This window comes from Acartia tonsa, chromosome 13 (genome assembly GCF_053477335.1).
Source record: "Acartia tonsa isolate MP-2025a chromosome 13, ASM5347733v1, whole genome shotgun sequence".
In the NCBI taxonomy this organism is placed as follows: Eukaryota; Metazoa; Arthropoda; class Copepoda; order Calanoida; family Acartiidae; genus Acartia; species Acartia tonsa.
This window is the reverse complement of record NC_137272.1, coordinates 24,794,298-24,814,920: the sequence shown is the minus strand read 5'-3', so window position 1 is coordinate 24,814,920 and position 20,623 is coordinate 24,794,298. Positions and strand designations below refer to the sequence as shown.

The window sequence follows — 20,623 nt, the reverse complement described above, 5'->3', positions numbered from 1 at the left end:
TTTTTTTATTAATTAGGTACAGATATTTAAGACAAAGGGGTAGATTACATAAAACATTAAAAAAATATTTTAACATTCTCGAGAGAAATTAATTGTACATTCTTTTCTTGAAAATGTTAATCTAATACTAAATATTGTAAGTCAAAAGGGTTTAGTCTAGGTACTGGTAGGTTGTAATAAAGGGACGAATACAATAGGTAGAATCACAGAAAAAGTTAGGTAAACCTATATGCTATCCATATGAGTATAAGTATATCTATGAATCTTTATTCCAACTACTATTAATAGATTAAAAGAATAAATTAAGGAAGAGAATAAGTTTTTAAATAATATCATAGTATAAATCTAAAAATTAAAATTACTAATTTAGATTGTTTTCTTAAATGCTTTGTATTTTTATATAAAGGGTTTTTATGAAAAAAGAAACCAGAATACATGCCAAAAAGGTCAATTTAAAAGAAAAACATTAGGATTATTTTAAAATTATCTTTCAAAAAAAAAATAATTTATTAAAAATTGTCTTTTTAATCAATTTAGCAACGCTATTTCCATAATTACATCCTTATGTAAAAGAAACAGAATGGCTGGCTGTTTGTCTGTAGCTTAAGATCTCACTAACCACCTGCCTTTGCAGTAAAGCGTCTTTGAGGACTAGAGAAGGTACGATTTTGGGGGAGGGTATCTCTGCCTTTCTAAGAGAAATCGCCTCTGAAAAATATACCCACACCCCCACCCCTGGAAGCCTTAAGGAGTAATATGTTAATTTGTTGATCCCTGCAAAAAAGCCTTAAAAACATAAATATGAACATCAAACATTGATTTTCCATTACATTGAAACAAATAACACGTACACAAAAACACTAAAAACAATTAATCAAATTTCCAAGACATTTCTATCATATTTGGGTTTATATTAGCATTAATAATTTATTATTTGATGAACAATTAATGATTGTTTGTCGCAAGTTTTTTTGTAATTAAATGTACGAAAATTTTAGATTCAGAAATTACACTTGATGTAGTAATTTGCTTTTTCTTTAAAATTAGATGATTGAAATATGTAATGAATGCTTATCACATAATGCGTACATTGATTGTATAAAATCAATAATCTTTGCATTTTAATCAAACTTTACTTATCATGTGATTTGCTTTTTCTTTAAAATTAGATGATTAAAATATGTAATGACCGCTTATCACATAATGCGTACATTGATTGTATAAAATCAATAATCTTTGAATTTTAATCAAACTTTACTTATCATGTGATTTGCTTTTTCTTTAAAATTAGATGATTAAAATATGTAATGACCGCTTATCGCATATTGCGTACATTGATTGTATATAATCAATAATCTTTCCATCTTAATCAAACTTTACTTATCATGTGTTTTGTCAAATTAACTTTTTGATGAAAATAATTTTGCAAATATCACATGAAAAAATTTGAATTTCTAATGATCTAATTCATATTAATGCCCTACATAATTTTTAAAAATGTCAGTATCGAAGCTACTCTACATCTAATTTTTGTCCGTCTGTCAGTGTTGAATTGTGTTACCTGCTGGGCCCAAATTCATCCACCTCCTCTTTTTCTTCCTCCTTCACACCTGGCAGAAATTGTTTCATTCTGAACAAAACAAAATTTAAGTTCCTTTATTTGGTCTTTAATTCAATAGATTTTTCCAGATTTGTCTAATTTTTTAGTTTATGTCTGTTTGATTTTATGTTTATAAATTTTGTTTGTTTGTTCTATCTACGGAAAATCTACGAATTAATAGTAATAAAAATATTCATAAAATATCTATTAGATTTGAACATAGTTGTTATTGTTAATTTATGTTTTAAATAATGTAAAAATAAAAAATCAGCAATCTCATAGACAACAAATATAAACATTTCAAATTCTAAAAATAGAATTTCAAACGCTATTTCAAAGTAAAATATTTCATCAGTTATTTTTTGCCAGGAAAAAGGGTCGCCGAGTAGCCTTTAAAAAAGTTGCACTTTTCTTATAAAAAAAACAGCGCTAGGAAAGATACTGAATAGGATAAGAGGGGTTTAAAATGATTTCATAAAATAGATTTTTTAAAGTTTAAATTGAGATTTTTTCGCGGTAGTCGACACCTGATTTTATGTTTCTAAGCTTTTTTGCCAATAATGCTACAACTTGGGTAAGTTTTATTTGAAATAAGGATAAAATCTATGAAAACTATGTGTACTAATGACTCCCCCCCCCCCCCCCATTACTTTTTGGTAGCCTAAAGGACTTTAACTTTAACTTGCGTGGCACAAGACAAAAACTTAACCAGATATAACCTAAAAATGGCTTAACAATATGTTAGTTTTATAGACCAACTTATTGGGGTTGTAATTTTTTTGGGTGATTCACAACAGCGCTTGTGAGGATAGTGCCAAAGTTTTATTTTCATGAGAGAATCATTTTAAAAGGATGCATTTTATTGCATGATACAAATTTCCACCCCTGCTTGCAGCACATTGGACAAAAAGAAGATATTTTTGGGTTGGAAAATTAGTTTGGAAGATTTTTTATGGACAAACATGTAAAAAAAACCATCAAGGTTATTATACACGTTGCACGTGTTAGTCTGTCCTTCATTAATGTACTTTTAATACACACCTATCAGATATGACCTCTCTAAGATAATCTATTAATACTGGAAAAAAATTAGGGGGAGAAAGAGAGAGTGTATGAGAGAAAGGAAAGCGAGTGAGAGAAATAGAGATTGTATACTGTTAAAACAAGGATGACAACATCCATAAGTAGCGAAGCACAAAAAATCGTCGTTGGGAATACGTACAGGTAGATTTAAAAGGTTTTTTACTAAAATCAAGAATAGATTTATTGGATAAAATAAACATGAAACCTTGTTTTATTTTGCATGATGACGATGGTCAAAGTAAATTATATTAAAGATGCTCATAACAATGGGAAAAATTATTTTGATACAGATATCCCATAAAAGTTTGAAAATGCATCAAAATAAACAAAGATATGGGGAAATATGTAAAACATATAAAAATAGCCAAAAACCTGATAAAAGGCAGTCTGGCCGTCATGGTTGTTTTATTAAAACGACTAAAAATTTAATTTTTAAATCCTTAACCTAAAAAATTTGGAAAATCGGACCATATACACTGAAGATATGGAAAAAAAGTGTTAAATATATAAAAATAGCCTAAAACCTGCTAAAAAGGCAGTCTGGCCGTCATGGTTATTTTGTTTAAAAGACGGGAAATTTAATTTTGATATCTATAACGGAAAAATTTTGAAAATCGGACTGTAAACACTGAAGATATGGAGAAAAATGTTAAATATATAAAAAAACAGCCTAAAACCTGCTAAAAAGGCAGTCTGGCCGTCATGGTTGTTTTCTTTAAAAGACGGGAAATTTAATTTTGATATCTATAACTGAAAAAATTTTGAAAATCGGACCATAAACACTGAAGATATGGAGAAACATGTGAAAAATATAAAAATAGCCTAAAACCTGCTGAAAAGGCAGTCTGGCCTTCATGGTTGTTCCTTCAAACGACGGGAAATTTAATTTTGATATATATAACTGAAAAAATTTTGAAAATCGGACCATAAACACTGAAGATATGGAGAAAAATGTGAAAAATATAAAAATAGCCTAAAACCTGCTAAAAATCGGTCCGAACGCCAATGATGTTTTATAGTCAATTGTGCTCCTTAATGATGGGAATGTTGTCAAAAAATTTCAGCATTCTATCTTTTATAGGAGCTGAGTAAATCCCATTTCCCCCATAGCGTTACGGACGGACGGACTGACTGACGGACGGACGGACTGACTGACGGACGGACAAAGTGAATTATAGAGTAGCTTCGCTACTAAAAAAGGGGTGAATGAGAAGCAAAAATGAGATAGCAAAATAAGGACAAAAAGAGAGAATAGCTTATACTTATAGAGTAGCTCAAATACTTAATTTGAATAATAATAAGAGAAAAGAGTACATTTTTCCATTGGAGAGGGAACCGATTAGAAAGGAGCGATACCGATAGGAGGACCAACCTATTTACTTTGAAAGAAGATTTTTTAATAAAAACTAAATTGAAAAAAGTTAAAAGTGTTTCTATAATGGTTAAGTATAAATTATCCACTACTTTCAAATTGCAATAAAAAATCCCAATTGGTTTAATCAGAGAAATGAGTGATATGTGAGCTGAAGATTTTTTTGCTTTTATTATAGATCAATCTGACCCAGATTTTTGTTGAATTGCTGAATTTCTGTCTTATAATAATAGGACAAATTAATGAATGTAGGGAAAGCAAAAACATTTTTATCCTGGTGAAATATCCCTGGTATAATGTTTTAAATCCTCGCACTTGCAATCTTGCAATTCGTTTAAACTTTACTTCTCGGTGTTTCAACATTTACACAAAAAAATTTGTCCAAATTATTAAAACATTAATTGGCAGATTGATTGATTCACAAGGAATTATCAAATCCAGAACTTTAAATTTATTAACTACAATCAACTCTAATTATAAGTAATTTTACAGGCGTATTCATGAAAAGCATTGTAGCATTTTCGAAGGTTTTGAAAAAACACCTTATTTTTTCTGTATATTTATTCATTATAGTCAACCTCAAGTTATAAAAAGAAACAGAGAAAATTCTAAAAAACTGGGTTTTCACTCAAACAAAGACAATTTAATTTTGTCCTACAGTAGCAATTTTTTTTGGCTGTTTTGCTTGAAATAAATAAACATGATATTCCTAGTTGGTGTTTATATCCTGTAATACAAAGTAGTAAGGTAATTTTTGTTTGTTTCTAAAGATCACGGAAAAAGCTGGTCTAAATGGGCATTATTTTCAGAATGGACAGACATAACTTAAAGAGTAGCCTCAATGCTAAAAAACTGTAACCATACCTGTAGAAAGCATACTGGCAACATGGCTCCAAATGTAAATCATCTAAAAATATATTTAGTATTATAAACTTATTAAAAGTTATGCATTTAAAAATTTGTTTTATGGCTATAACATAAGGTTGACATTGGTCATGTTATTAATATGTAAACAAGAAGCATAATAAAAATAAACTTTAATACAACTCCGAACCATCCATTTGATTATTTTTATTTCAAACTAATTATAGCTTAATGGATTTAAAAACCCAGAATGTAATTGTACAAGACTATTTTTTAAAGATTTCTAAAACTTTTTTACGGGGATTATTACCGTATTCGGTATCAAAATATTGATTGGTTTATTTTTCAGTAGCAATGTTATAGATTTTATTGTTTGATATTTACCTAGTCCCCAGTAAGCTAATTCTTCAGCAAATGCCTGGACGCAGACACCCTCCATCAGATGGAGCTGTCCAGTTCTGTACAGGTTCAGGATGCTTTCAAAATGGCGCGGAGATCTAAAATAAATAATTAATATAAAAGACTTGGGTCTGCGGCTCTTGAGGCCTGACCGGTGTCTTAAGAGGGAGTCATACATATAACTTAATTTTAACTTAATCAAAAATGTGTATCAAAGTAACTTCCCTTTCGACGGTCAATAGTATTCGAGATCTTTCGGCTCAGAAAACCTACCTCATTTAAAAAGGATATTAAGTTTCTCTTATTTATCTGTCTTTCGATATTACATTTGTGATGTTACTTCTCCCTTACCATTTAATCAGTCCATTTAAAAATTGGAAATGATCAAATCCTTTTTTAGTATATGTTCTATTTTTTTTATGTAGGCATATTAGAAGGTTTACTCATTCTCATGCTTGCCTGTCAAAGAAGAATTCTTTATCTTGTAGAACATATCTTTCACATATTTCCATCATCTCTGTATGAGAAGAACAGTCGTGGAGCCGGCCCAACCTAAACAGTAGGAACACATCTTACTTGTAGAACAGATTTATAACTAAGCAGATATGCTTTTGACTTTATAAAAGCATTTGACTGGTGTCTTTTTATTTTCATTGTTGCATCAGTTATAGGATAAAGCACTGTTGCGGAGCCGGAGCCGTAATTTTCGTTAAAAAGCGGCTCCGGCTCAGGACTAGATAAATAAAGAGATTTTGGATCTACTGCAGTTCACGGTAAAATATTGCTGGTAAGCAATATTTCCAAAAATCTATGAATTTTAAAGGCTGCTAGCTGCCAAACGGCTGAACGTACAGATCATACCCGCACACCATTTTAAGCGGCATAAGAAGGCCTACAAATAATCTGGAATAGCCAAGATCCAATTATGCACAGGGAAAGCTTCACTGAAGAATATTCACTGAAGAAAAAACGCGTAAAATAGGTCTTTTTCGCGCATTTCTCTGCACTGCGAGATAATTATGCATTTTTGAAGCTTTCCCTGTGCATAATTGGATCTTGGCTATTCCAGATTATTTTTAGGCCTTCTTATGCCGCTTAAACAGTGTGCAGGCATGATCTGTACGTTCAGTCGTTTGGCAGCTAGCAGCCTTTACAATTCATAGATTTTTGAAAATATATCTTACCAGCAATATTTTACCGTGAACTGCAGTATATCCGAGATTTTTTATAAATTTTAATTTGGTAACTCTGTTTTGTCATGTGCAAATGTCCCTATTAAGTTTTTCAAGGCCATTTTTATCAAAAATTAAACTTTTAAAACCTTCAAAAGTCAAAAATAGACGTGGGGAAAAAATATGTCGAGTTTTTTTCTTGGTTTTAGGTCGGAGCCGGAGCTGGAGACGAAGCCGGAGCCGCCATCATCACAGTCAGCTCCGCGGAGCCGGAGCTGCACCAAAATTAAACGGCTCCGCAACGCTGGGATAAAGTCTCTAAAATTCAGTGAAAAATAATCGTAAAGCTATAGCAGCCTAAAAGTTTTAAAAGGCGCGCAGCCGCAGCAAATTTTAGTTGGCTAGAAAGACTAAACCTGCTTCTTCATACCGCCCTCTGCTACCGCCACCTAATCTTCCTTCTTCCGCAGCAGATAAATGACTTTCTTTAGGGAACAATCAAAATTAAGGGTGCGGCTGCCAAGCTGAGTTTTAAATAAACCATAATAATTTTGAAAATACACTTTATCTAATTTATACCCCCTTGGCCCAATTCTATTTTTGACTGATGCACATATTTGAATATAAAATCATGTTGCTGAAAGTTTAATATTTTCTAAGTTGCTAATAAACATGTATGCAAGTTTTAAAAGTTGTTACTAACAAGCCACACGTACTTTTATGGAAAAAGAAAGCATAGTTATATTAGCAAAGGTTAAAATTTTGTTCAAATTTAGGGATCTAAAGAGATAAGAATTACAATAAGGGGTTGAAACATTTGAACACACAACTTGATGAACCAACCTATGAAAATTCAATAAAAGTGCCTAAAGCTGTTACCCCTTACATTTATTTCACCTAAGTTTATTAAGAATATTGTGTTAGCTTTTTCTTTGTGAAATTATTTTATGATGATATTTTACATTAAATAACATAATTTCAAGTTTGTGCTTTTTTACTTTTCAATTTATTCCTGTTTGAAAATTTGGCATTATAAATAAGAAACATATATTATGCTACTTTTCCTTCAGGTTTCAACCATGTGGAATTTTATCAAATAATTAAATCTGGGGGGCGAGGGAGTGGTTGGTTGGTTGTGAGGGGTGTTGGTGCACTAGTTAGTCACGTAAACTTTCTATTTAGCAATGTTAGAGTAGGTATAAAAAGTATTGAAATATTATGTGCTAAAAATGTATGTTTTATAGAGTGTCCGATCATATTTTTTGTTGTTTTAAATTAAATTTCAAGAAAAAAACCAGACTAAGTGATAATTTTAATATGATTGTCTCAGAAATATTTTTCATTGTAAACTATTTAAATCAAACATAAGAAAAATAACCTACATATTTCAGATTTGTAGGCAATTCTTTTTTCCTCCAATACAACTTTATAACTTTTTAAAATTATAAAAATGTAAATTTTTATTAACTAAATTTTGGAATTAAATTTACAAAAATATAAAGTAGTAACATTCCTTTAAGCAAATAATTATAATTAGATGAAATAGTAAATACAAAGGAAAATAAAAATAAATTACTAAACCATGTCCTTCAAATACTTTATGTTTAAAATAAATTTTATCTCTTTCTGTTTTCATTTTCATTTATTTTAAGATTTAAGCCTTTAAATGTAAAATTAATGACATACCCATATCCAAAATAAGTGTGTCACTGTCTATTTACTAAAGTTTATTACCATTTTACTAATAATTCAATAAAACTTTTGTTTAGATTTAATGAAGAATAAATTAATCTAGAATATGATCACATTTCTCATAAATCAAAAAGAATATTTATATATTGATAATACCTCATTTCTTATTCTATAGAACTTCTAACTTACTCCAAAATTATCCATTCTTTTTTTATCCATCAACCCATAACTTTATAAATATTTGATCTTATCTATCTGAAATAAATTGTGTATCTTCCTCTTTCCATGTTGTCTTTACCTGGAACTTCCAAACTGCGCCAGAGTTGACCAAAGAACCTCAAATCTTTTGCCGCCAACATTCAGAAATATTGATGTGTCAGGAGATCCAATCTGAAGATCCAAGTTTAGTTTGCCGCTACCTGCAATGTATTATATATACATATATATGCATAAATAAATATATTTTTATTATGTATGATGTGGAAAAATGTTTTACAATCAAGAATTGGAAGCAGATAATGTTAGAAAAGGTTTGAAATTTTGTGGAAATATTAATTTGCTGCAGAAATTCCTTCAAAATATTTGAATTTTCAAGCAATGATTTTTTTATACACAGCACTGTTATCAACAGTTTTTTCTTCAAATTTTGAAACCATTTTTATTCAAACACATCAAGATTTTTCAGATATATATCTTTCGTCTCAAAAGGAATGCCTAATCCTTTTTGGAATTATCTCATGTCCATAAAACAATTCTAACGTTACAGTCAGCATAATTAAAATGGACATACAGACTTTTTGGCAATCATTATAAATTTTCTACGCTTTCAATTCCTGCAAAGTTTGAACAAGATTTTTACATGTTTATGATAAGATCTTTCCGTTACAGTCATGTGGACAAACGAACGAACACAACTACAATGTAGAAATTCCCAGCTTTAAAAAAAAATAAAATTGACCTGATTCAGATACTCGACTTTCAAGTAGTTGGCTTTTGTGGGAAATGACAGATGATCCCCCATAATCAACAGCAGAAGAAGAGAGAGGACTGGGAATGGGATTCTAAAATAGATAAATAAAATACAAATATGTAGTTAGCTAGATATGTAGTATTTAGATACAAAGGAGGTTGATTTAATAAAAGATTGTGCTGGCAATAATTGATAAATTCAAAATTGATAACTCAATTATGTTTTAAACTTTAGTCTGCAAGTGGATTTATATTACCCTCCACGCCCTTTAAGAATATTTTTACAATTCTTTAGTCATTCTTGGAGGGCACACACACTGATAGAGATACTTGGAAGCTAACAAAGGGGAAATATTATAACCTGTAGACTGTCCATAAGTAGGCAGGGCTTTTCTTTAGGGCCAGCAAAATCATAACACAGACTAGTATCACTGGGCCTATAAATAATTATTAGTAAAGCAGCTATACTCCATATCTAGTTACATTATATTTAGGTCAAGCAAAATCATAACACATAATAGTATCACTGGGTATATAAATAATTATTATTAGTATAGCAGCTAATAGCTTTTCTTAATGTACAGAATAATCATAAACAAACTAGTATTCCTGAGCATTAAAATAATTATTAGTAAAGCAGCTATACTCTATAAATAAGTATATTCTATTTAGGTCCAGTAGAATTATAATCATAACCCTTTATAAATCTATACAATTGATAAACTCAATATGATTTTAAAATTACAATTTATTTTTCTACCTTGTATGAACAGGGCCAGAACAGGATTTAAGAAGACCTGTAGCTCCAGTCTGACCGCCAGAGTTGTCTCCAGCTCGCAGCTCAAAATAATCAGGACTGGTGGAAAATAGTCCTTGTGATCTGAAGTAGAATTTGTTCTTTGTTTTGATACTCATTTTCTTTAGAAAAAATTCATAACAGTTAAGGATTTCGATTCAAGCAGCAAAGTTAAAATTTTCTTACCTAATATCAGGAGAGGAAAAAGTTCTAACTTCTTTGGAACCAAGATCAGCCACGTGCAACTTGAATATAGATTTTGATTCTAATAAACAACAATGCCTACTCTTTGATATGAAATGTCTGTCCATTTATCCGTCTGTCACTTGTCTGTTTGTCCATCTTTTAAAAAGAGGCTGGATTTTCACAGTTGCTGTAATGACACACCACAAATACAACGGGGTGTGCTATTCTACAATAACATTATCAAATTATCAGATCTGCCAGTCATTACCATATCACAAACTTCAAATTTACATATTTCTCTCTTATGACTCTCAAGTTTACATCTTATTGTGTCATTTTGTGATTAAATTACTTTAATGAAATGATACTAAATATGTAAGTGTAAAGGCACAACAAAATATGCTCACCTGTGATTGGAGGATTCCATTGTGTGGTGGGATTTGGGGCAATTCAGGTACACAAGATACACCAGGGAATACTAAATATAGATAGATAGTGAGGTACACAAAAGACACCAGGGAATACTAAAATTATAGATTGATTATGAGGTACACCAGATGGAAATTAAAATATAGATAGTTTTTGGGGTACACAAGATATACCAGGGAGTACAAAATGTAAGATATATATTCCATATAAATAATTAGGTACAAGAAACACCAAAATATATTTAATCTTTATAGGAACTTTATAGACACAATTATAAAAGTTTAAGGAACCCCTAAATGAATAGTGTAATGTCATTTTTTACCTGGAGAGGGCGAAGAGGTTGTGATAACTGGAGAACCAGATATTATCCTACGCTGAGCAACCAGTCTCTCAGCCAAGCTGGGACTTGGAGCAGATCCTACACGCGGAGAGGTTGTCAATGCATCACGTGGTGACGGCACTGACTGAAATCTGTGCTGTTGATCAATTCTACTAGTTTTGCTAATATTATTATTATTTTCAGAACTATCAGCCTCATGATTGCCATTGCCAGAGTCTATTGTGCCATCAAGATCTAACAACAGATTGCTTTCTGGCGCTACGCGCGTAAAACACATTTCACGTGGTGAGGAGAGTGCTGCATCTTCGCTCTCACGCAATGTCGTCGTTGCACTGGTATCACATATGGGAGCAACAAGCCGGGGAGAGTCCAGCTGTTTTGGAGACAACTTTTTGGGTGAACAGCTGGGCAGTGAGGGAGGGGTTGACCGGCTGGGGAAGGCAGCTTTGCGTTTAAACATTGCATCTGTAGGTAATGCACCTAAAATTAGAATAATTTGATTTGTTGCTACACCGTTTAGAAATAAACCATCCATATGTTTTTGACCATTTTGATAATTGTATCGAAAAGTATTATTTTGCAGACATCCAGATAGACAGACTGTTGGGTGGTAAGCACATTGACTATTTAATTTATAGTTTTGTATTATTACCTTTTCTTGGAGTGACAGTGACACTGCTGTTAGCAGATAGAGCAGCACAGTTATCTTCACAGGAAGAGGGGCACACAGTTCGACTACGCTCCAGCTTAGGAGAGGACAACCTTAATATATAGATAGTTATATTCACAATAAGAGTAGTTCACCTATCTATCTGTATTTCTGTCTGCCTGGAAATTTTTCTTCTATCTATCTGTCTAGTTGTCTACCTTCCTGTCTATCTGTCTTCTGTAAGAAGTGGGCTAGTTTCCCATTACCAGTGTATCTGTCTCTTTATATGTATGTCTGTTTCATGTTACCTGTGTACTCTCTCTATCTGTATGTCTGTACTACCTGTCTGTCATGCAACCTGTGTACTCTCTCTATCTGTATGTCTATACTACCTGTCTGTCATGTTACCTGTTTACTTTCTCTATCTGTATGTCTGTACTACCTGTCTGTCATGTTACCTGTGTACTCTCTCTATCTGTATGTCTGTACTACCTGTCTGTCATGCTACCTGTGTACTCTCTATATCTGTATGTCTGTACTACCTGTCTGTCATGTTACCTGTGTACTCTCTCTATCTGTATGTCTGTACTACCTGTCTGTCATGCTACCCGTGTTCTCTCTCTATCTCTATGTCTGTACTACCTGTCTGTCATGTTACCTGTTTACTCTCTCTATCTGTATGTCTGTACTACCTGTCTGTCATGCTACCCGTGTTCTCTCTCTATCTGTATGTCTGTACTACCTGTCTGTCATGTTACCTGTGTACTCTCTCTATCTGTATGTCTGTACTACCTGTCTGTCATGCTACCTGTGTACTCTCTCTATCTGTCTGGGAACGGGTGAGACAGCTTCTTCTATAGAATCATCATCTGACAAACGTAAGGTTTCTGGGGTTCCATAACCTAGCAAGAAAAATAAATTAATAGACAAATAGTTTTAGGGGTAGATTAGTAAGATGGATGTAGGTGGGTTTCAACATCCCCCTTATAATTGAAATAGGCATTGGGCAAGCCCTTCTTGTCACTCTTTTCATACCCTCAAAAATACATCCTATACTGGCAGCACCTGTGCACGCCACTAATAAAACTGATTCTATTTGCTTTGTTTTTTTAATTGTTATCAACAAAGAAAAATCATAAAATATTAACAAGGAACTTTTATTTTTTAGATCCAAATTTTTTAACTCTATGTGGGGTAAAATCTACCTAATCTTTTTTTATTAATCATTGAATAAAAGCTTCGCTATCATTGGTTTAAAATGACTTTGTAAAAATTGTAAAAATTAGTTTGTTGTTGTGTGTTTGTTTACTGCAACTGTTGCACAAAAGTGTGCATTCTCTACCGCATAATATTAATATCTCATCCGGGACGTGTTTCATTTTCACAAAAAAACACTATAAAAAAAACAGAGCCTGTCTAATGTCAATAAAGATGGAATAAAGTATAGTTTAGGTTTAGTTAGCAAGTTGTAATAATAAACAATTCTGATGATTTTTACATGTGCGAAATAAACGACTACCTTGCAATGAACATCATCAAATATTTAAATACTATAATTCTTGAGTTAGTTTTAACTTTGATTGTATTCTACTAGTATAGTTCAGTGTGGTATTACTTTATAGTTAGGTATATCAACTGTTTAAATAGGAAGATCCATATAGTAGATTAAAAAGAGTTAGATAGGAGTACTATATATGTATTACATTTTATCATTTTTTGTCAGAAGAAAGTAACTTAATAGTAAAATGAATTTTAAGGCATTTAGAATAATTTTTCTATCTTTAGAAAACACACCTAATATTGTAGCAAGCAGCCTTTCTCTATACCTGTAATCCCCCACCTCTCCTTTATTTTATTCACCCCCACACACACCCCTCTGTATGCACCTGAGCTACTCATAATAACAACAAGAATAACAACATCATAGAGTAGCGAAGCCTTTTAAAATCTATTACTGATTAAGAATAGACACCAGATTTTTCAAATTATCAAAATATATTATTCCAAAAAATAACAGCTTGTAAAACTGTTAAAAATATAGTTTCTATAATAATGTACACTGCCTAATGAATTACAACTGAATCTTATCTGATAATTATATGCCAATTAAAGTCTTGAAAATAACATTAATCAATATTTATAAAATTCATTAGTTAATGACGTACATAACAATTACTATTATTACTTATAGAGAAGCCTTGCTAATAATAATCGCTAGTTTGGTCGAAAATCCCCATTGACCATACTGCAACTCAGGGACATAGGGATAAACTAAATTTGCTCATAGAAGCATGGATAATTATGTCCAATAGCAACGTAGGTGTTTTTAATGTTAAATATAATTTGAAAAGATTGAGGGCTAGAAAAGGAAAAATGGAAAGATAATATAAGAGAGAGAAAAAGAAAAAATAAAGAACAAGGATGGCAACATCCATAAGTAGCAAAGAACCCAGAAAACGGTCAAAGTGAGTTATAAAAAAAAATGGAAGAGTGAGAATATTTGATTATTAAACTGAGAAAAAAAATCCCAAAACAACTCTATAAAGAAATTGTCTTTAATAGCATGAACAAGAGACTGACGGACAAAGTAAAATATTTACTGGATTCTCTTTGGTAAGGATTATTTGGTGTTACAAAAATTTTATCAATTTGAAAATTTGAGTAAACCCCCCCCCCCCCCCCCCCCCCCCCCCCCCGACAGTCTGGATAGAACGCTGCAGGAGGAAAAGATTTGGACAAGGAAAAAAGGCAAGCTTGCCTTTTTCCCTTGTCCAAAACTTGATGTCAGGGTACTCTAATTTTCTAAATTTCAAAAACTATTTTAGGTTAGGTTAGGTTAGGTTATAGGCTAGGGAGCCGAGCGCTGCAGCCACGGATGTTCGTTGTCTGGGGTACTTTAATTTTCTATTTTAATTTTATTTTAGGTTAGGTTAGGTTAGGTTATAGGCTAGGGAGCAGAGCGCTGCGGCCACAGATGTTCGTTGTCGGGGGTTCTTTAATTTTCTAAATTTCAAAAAACCATTTTAGGTTAGGCTATGCAATTCGAAGAAGTGATTACAATAATGATTAGGCTAAGATTTCTTGGTTGGTCAGATGGGAGGGGAAAGGGGTAAACAATACAGTAAAAATACGCGGACACAATGGAGCGCTCGCATGAGAGGGAGAACATAAAGGGGGCGGGGGAAAAGGGGGTTGTTAGTCAGATGGGAGGGGAAAGGGGTAAACAATACAGTAAGAATCCTGCATATAAATAGACTGAAATCTTGAAGCTTCTTGTTAGTCGACCACAGACTGCCTTGTAGCTCGGGACTGAGATCCTAAAATGGTTGGCATGGTTGACTAAGGAGGCAAGGCAAGGCTCCTGTCTCGCTCTATATATACCCTCCCTCCCTCCCTTCCTCCTGTCCAACCTAATAATAGTTTACTTAAATTTTTATTTTGTTGTTGGGGGGGGGGGAGGGGGGGTGTACTCAAATTTTCGAAATCGCTAAAAAAAATACTAAGAGGAAAATACCGATTATTTTCATGTAAAAAATCAGCAGTCTATCTTTAATAGCAGCAGGGAAAATGACATTTTCCCTTATAGCGCTACGGATGGAAGGACAAAGTAAATTATAGAGTTGCTTCACTTAACAGTACAGTGTATTCATACAGGACAAAATCGAGCACAGAACAGTAAGACAGATCAAAGAACACTTACATAGAAAGAGTTGCTTCGACACAAAAGGTGAATTTCGACTAAAAAAAAACATATAAAATTTGGCAGAATCTTAAAAAAACATGATTTTTTCCCTAAAACTAAACCTTTTGTAATAATACCAAATATTTTTTTTCACATGCCATATCCTTGATTCCTGGTTCTATTCCTAGTCCTCCTGGCACACCCTTCCTTCATGGACCTTCTCAGGGACAATGAGAAATAGTAACCCAAGAAAACCCTTTGGTCTCTAACTTTTTTACCACTCTAATTAATGATTATTCTCAACATAAATCACCCTTCCTCAGTAGATGGGCATAGAAAGTTTAACTCCATCGTATTTTTATAGTGTTATCATGTTAAAGGTAGCCATACCTCTACACATAGTCGAGTGGTAGTTTCGCATATCTATACATATTTTAGGTATAGCAATTTATGAGTCTCTACGACAATGTTACGATAGGTATTTACAAAATTTTTGTAATATTGAATATACATCCTTTTGTATCTACTTTTTAACGATGTTTCCGAATGGTACGCATGTCAAACGTTTTTGGCATATATTTTTTTATGCGAGTGTCATATCCCTGTCTCCTGGATTATTTCTCTTTCCCTAGAAGCTATGTTGCAACTGTGGGTCCAAATCTGAACCAAATCCATAAAAAAATGCAAAAAGTTCCAAGTCAACTCTGCTAACAAATAATAATAATGTTCCAATGGACAAATTTCGTACAAACTGTATTGCTCAATTTTTTTTCAGTTGCACATCTTTGTTTAAAGTAAAATATCTTTAAAATGTTATTTTTTTATTTGGTACTTTTCAGGAAAGTTATTTGATCGTCTTAGGAGTTTTTTTGGTAATTTTGAAGCTAGAGTGAAGTAAAAATAATGTACTATGGATTCTGTTTGCTAAAAAATATCTTTCATATTGATAAACCAATTTTCTTTTACTTTATTCTGTTGTACAACCCTCACAATTGGCAAGAATCAACTTTGAAGATTAAATATAGTCTTTAAAAACACCTTATAGTTCCGGGCAGTTTTAGGCTATTTTCAAGGGTTTGGAATACTCTCTCGGGGTTTGGGGCTAAATGGAATTAAGAAGCAAATTATATTCAGCTTATACCTTGATATTGTGTATAGGGTCCTACCCCAAACGTAGGAGTCCAAAACGTCGGAGTGGACAAACGTAGGAGTGGGACAAACGTCGGAGTGGACAAACGTCGGAGTAGACATTGCTTAAGTAAAACCTAGGAGTGTCCGCTATTTTAATAATATGACAATTTTGAAATGTTTTTATACCTTTGTCTACAAAATAATGACTATGGCCGCAGCGCTCGGCCCCTTGGCCTTTAACCTAACCTAACCTAACTAAGAAAAATAACGGGACCGAGGGGGGGGGGATGTTTTGAATAAAAAAATTCAAAATTAAAAAAAAATCTAAATTGTAAAAAAAAAATTTGGGGCGTTGCTACAAAAGACCAACACCTACAAAATACCAACTCTACAAAAGACCAACACCTACAAAAGACAAACTCTACAAAAGACCAACACCTACATAAGACCAACACCTACATAAGACCAACACCTACATAAGACCAACACCTACACAAGGTCCATTCCGACGTTTGTCCCAAAAATCCTGCGTTTGTTCACTCCGACGTTTGTCCCACTCCTGCGTTTGTCCCACTCCGACGTTTGGGACTCCTGCGTTTGTCCACTCCGATGTTTTACCACTCCTACTTTTGAGACTCCTACGTTTGGCGTGGAACCTGTGTATAGTACATCTATTTTTATATCGACAATAATTTTATTTGTACTTTAGCTTTTACAACACAATTATAAAATATATCATACAGCTTTATCCAAAGGTTAGTTCTATAATGAGGGTTTAATTTAGATCAAACTATTTGATAAATTCTAATAGATTACATCCATAAAAAAATATTAATTTATAGAAATAGTTTGAATTGAAATTAAAGAAAATATTTTTCAGTTGTTATAAATAGACTTCCCGGATCATTTTGGATATGTTGCTTGAAGAATTTAAGAGATATGAATTGGAACACATAGCCAGCTACTTTTTGTTTACAGTATATATTTAAAGGGGTTCTTCTGTAAATTTTGCTAAATAATTTTTGGAGGTAAATTTTATAATGACAAATTAAGCATGGTTTATTTCTGATTACAAGAAAACTTACTAAAACTATTATGTTATTCTAAATAACTCTATTACATGTAATAATAAAACTAATCCTTTAAGATCCAAGTAGACTTTCAAATTAAAAAAGCTTTCTATGTTTAAAGTTTTTAAATTGTTTTGTAATGTTGGTGATTGATTGACACTGCTTGTCATAATCTGATGTCACAATTATCAACATAATGCAGAGAATATCTATAATATACAATACATAGCCACCCAATTCTTAAAATATAAACCATTATGCTACAATCCTAATACTTAAAATTCAATACCAAAAATATTGAAACATAGATTATGATAAAATTTTGCTGAAAATGATTAATTCCACACACAAAAATAAGACATTTTAAGGCTGCTTACAGCCAAACGGCTAAAATCACACGTTATGTTGTTATTCCTGCACACTGTTATAAGCAGCATAATTGGAAGGCCTACATATAATCTTATATAACCAACAATTTTAGAATAGCCAAGAAACAATAATGCGCATGGAACTCCTGGCTAAAGAAAACATGCATAGGATTATTCTTTTTTTTTAATTGTTCGAAAATCATGAAATTCATGTAATTTCTGAAAATTTGGATAATTTTTGGCAATTAAAGTGGTTCTGGGATGTAATTAAGATTATGAAGTTAAGAACTAAAGAAAGTGGTTTAAAGAAAACTATCAATTAGCCAGATTATTTGCCAATTTCATGGTCCCTTGTCTTGGATGATGCATAAAATGTTTAAAATACACATAATTTGAACCTTAATACTTTTTTTCATGGTTTTTGAACATTGGTATTGTTTACATACCCCCTTTATCTTCTTTGATTATTAAACTTAAAGATCATGTACTGTAAAATTTGTATTGAAATGGTCAAGTGCAATTTTAAGTATCCAACTCAGATATTCAATTCACAAAGTTAAACCTGCATTATGCCAACATACACATAAACAAATATTAACAAACAATTTAAATTCGACATAAAATAAGAAAATAATCAAATTTATAGAATAATATGTTTAAAGCTTAATTCTGGATTTTAAATTTGTTGTGAATATTTATCCCTGAAATTATCAAGAAAACTGTTTACAGCCAGAAATAACTTTCGTGATAAAATTTTTGAAAAGTTACTAAGGCACAGAGAATAAGAGGTGTCCAGAGAATTAAGCAATTTTAATTTTTCAAAACTAGCAACAAAGGAATTTGCGGAATTTTGTTAGTTCAGCTACTCAATAACTAAGGTTTTCTCTCCCTGCAAGATACCTGTCCTGTAAGATATTAAAATAAAAATGTCATATAGACATCTAACCCTTAAATTGTACTACCTTTGTCTGAAAGTTCTAACTATGTAAGGTTATGAGTTGTGAGTGTGCAGAGCCAAGACATCCCCCTTACTTATACAATTAATGCAGAACATCTGATTTAGCAGAAGTAGTGTATTTAGAGTATGTATTAGCTTCTTTATTGATAAAGGTTTATTTGGAAATAAGATAAAAGTAAAATATATAATTCGTTGTTTCATTGTAAAATTTTGAGTTTTTGCAAATTATTAATTTTAGTCAAATTAACTGGTTTGAATAACCTCTAAAAATCAGAGGCTTAAGGGAGTACAAGGTGTATCCCTCTCCCTTTTTTACCTTCTCCCACTTCCTTATTTGTTAAAAAAAAAATGTTGAAAAAGGGGGTGGGGGGAAGGGTCAAACGTGCAGAAAAAGCATAAAGGTATGGGAGAGTGGGAGGGGGAAGGGATTGGTCACTAAGTAGGTAAATATATATTATACATCAGATTGGTTAAAACTATTATTTGTTTTGGCTAACTTTCATTCATATGGAAAGTTATAAATAGATGAGACTGAAGTAAAAAAACTTTTATAAACTACTTTTCTTAGCAGCGTGGTTTTCTCTATCTTTGAACTTTCCGTATGCCCATTTACTATTCCCCTCCAACTCAAAATATTATCTATATTGTGCCATACATAATTTTTATTTTCAAAACCCAAAATGTAAAATATTATTTCCATAGATGTCATAATTTAATCAGTTCTGAAATCAGTGACATAACAAGCAAGTACAATTTAAAGAGAATGCTTTAAATCTATTGGATGATTAATTTAGCATTATTCTTATGAAAAATGGACTGGCTGAGGTTTTTAGAGGTTCGTTTAAATTACAAGCATAACAAGACTTCGGTCTTAAATAGAAATTCTTCAAACTTAATTGTTTAAGCTAGGCACTGAAAAGATTCTATAAACCAATTATCACTCAATTTACTTGGTTCGTTGATCTGTTGGTTATGATACAAAATGTATATTCATATTTTTAATAATCACTTAAGTTCTGCTTTAAAGGTTTTTTTGTGCTTTGTTACTTATGGATATTATCATCCTTGTTTTAAAAATATTTGCCTTATTGCCTTGTTCCCTACCCATGGATATAAAGTTAACTCTCAGCGTTAATATTTACCTTTAGCTATCATTTTCTGATATGGTGATTGATGTCTATCCAGAAACTCTCTACTCCTAGCCATATCTGCCATATTACGAGATATCTGCTCTTCCATCTAGACATAAATAATCATTACTAAGACACAATGTATTATGTCTCTGCTCAGTGCCATAATATAATGATAAAAATGTTTGATACCTATCAAATTAAAAAAGTCTGAGTGTCTGTTTGTCGAAACCGAAGGATCTCGCTAACCAATACACCGATCGGGTTCTCCTTAACAGGGTAGCTTCTCATATGTCCCGGGAAGGTTTATAACTATTTTGGCGGAGGGTACCACCACCCTCCTTAGAGAAATCGACAAAAATAAGATAAAAAAACGTCGCCCATTGGACATTTTTGCTAGAAAGACTAAGCTACATAACTTTTGTGTCACTTTTGAGGAAGACTTTTCATATGACGTCATATAAAGGAATTTTTTTTAAAAGCTGATTTTAAATTAGATTGAAAGAAACAATTTTACGTGTCCCTAGAGGCCTCTAAGGGCGTAGCTGCTAGTTTTTAGATATATAAATACTACACTTGAGTCAATGATAACATTTGAAAAAAGCACGTTATTCCGAAAAATGTTTCGGTAGTCCAGAATGACAATTGAGATAAATGCTTTGTTATCTTGTTATTATGAATGGAACTGTTACTTGTAATTTGCAGAATGATAAATGTTTTCTTTATTTGTTAT

General features: G+C 32.1%; 1 protein-coding gene across 1 annotated transcript in view; it reads right to left on the bottom strand.

The window, feature by feature from the left end:
- LOC145335217 (uncharacterized) overlaps window positions 1-20,623 on the bottom strand; it is a 52,454-nt gene that overhangs the window by 9,097 nt on the left and 22,734 nt on the right. The window contains exons 5-18 of the mRNA XM_080180952.1: window positions 19,903-19,999; window positions 12,360-12,453; window positions 11,555-11,664; window positions 10,885-11,382; window positions 10,541-10,611; window positions 10,134-10,192; window positions 9,912-10,031; window positions 9,513-9,588; window positions 9,141-9,243; window positions 8,481-8,601; window positions 5,778-5,870; window positions 5,304-5,416; window positions 4,920-4,962; window positions 1,562-1,630 (exon numbers count right to left, since the gene is read on the bottom strand). Coding sequence (XP_080037078.1) covers window positions 1,562-1,630; window positions 4,920-4,962; window positions 5,304-5,416; window positions 5,778-5,870; window positions 8,481-8,601; window positions 9,141-9,243; window positions 9,513-9,588; window positions 9,912-10,031; window positions 10,134-10,192; window positions 10,541-10,611; window positions 10,885-11,382; window positions 11,555-11,664; window positions 12,360-12,453; window positions 19,903-19,999 — 1,667 coding nt within the window. The remainder of the gene's footprint in view (window positions 1-1,561; window positions 1,631-4,919; window positions 4,963-5,303; window positions 5,417-5,777; window positions 5,871-8,480; window positions 8,602-9,140; window positions 9,244-9,512; window positions 9,589-9,911; window positions 10,032-10,133; window positions 10,193-10,540; window positions 10,612-10,884; window positions 11,383-11,554; window positions 11,665-12,359; window positions 12,454-19,902; window positions 20,000-20,623) is intronic.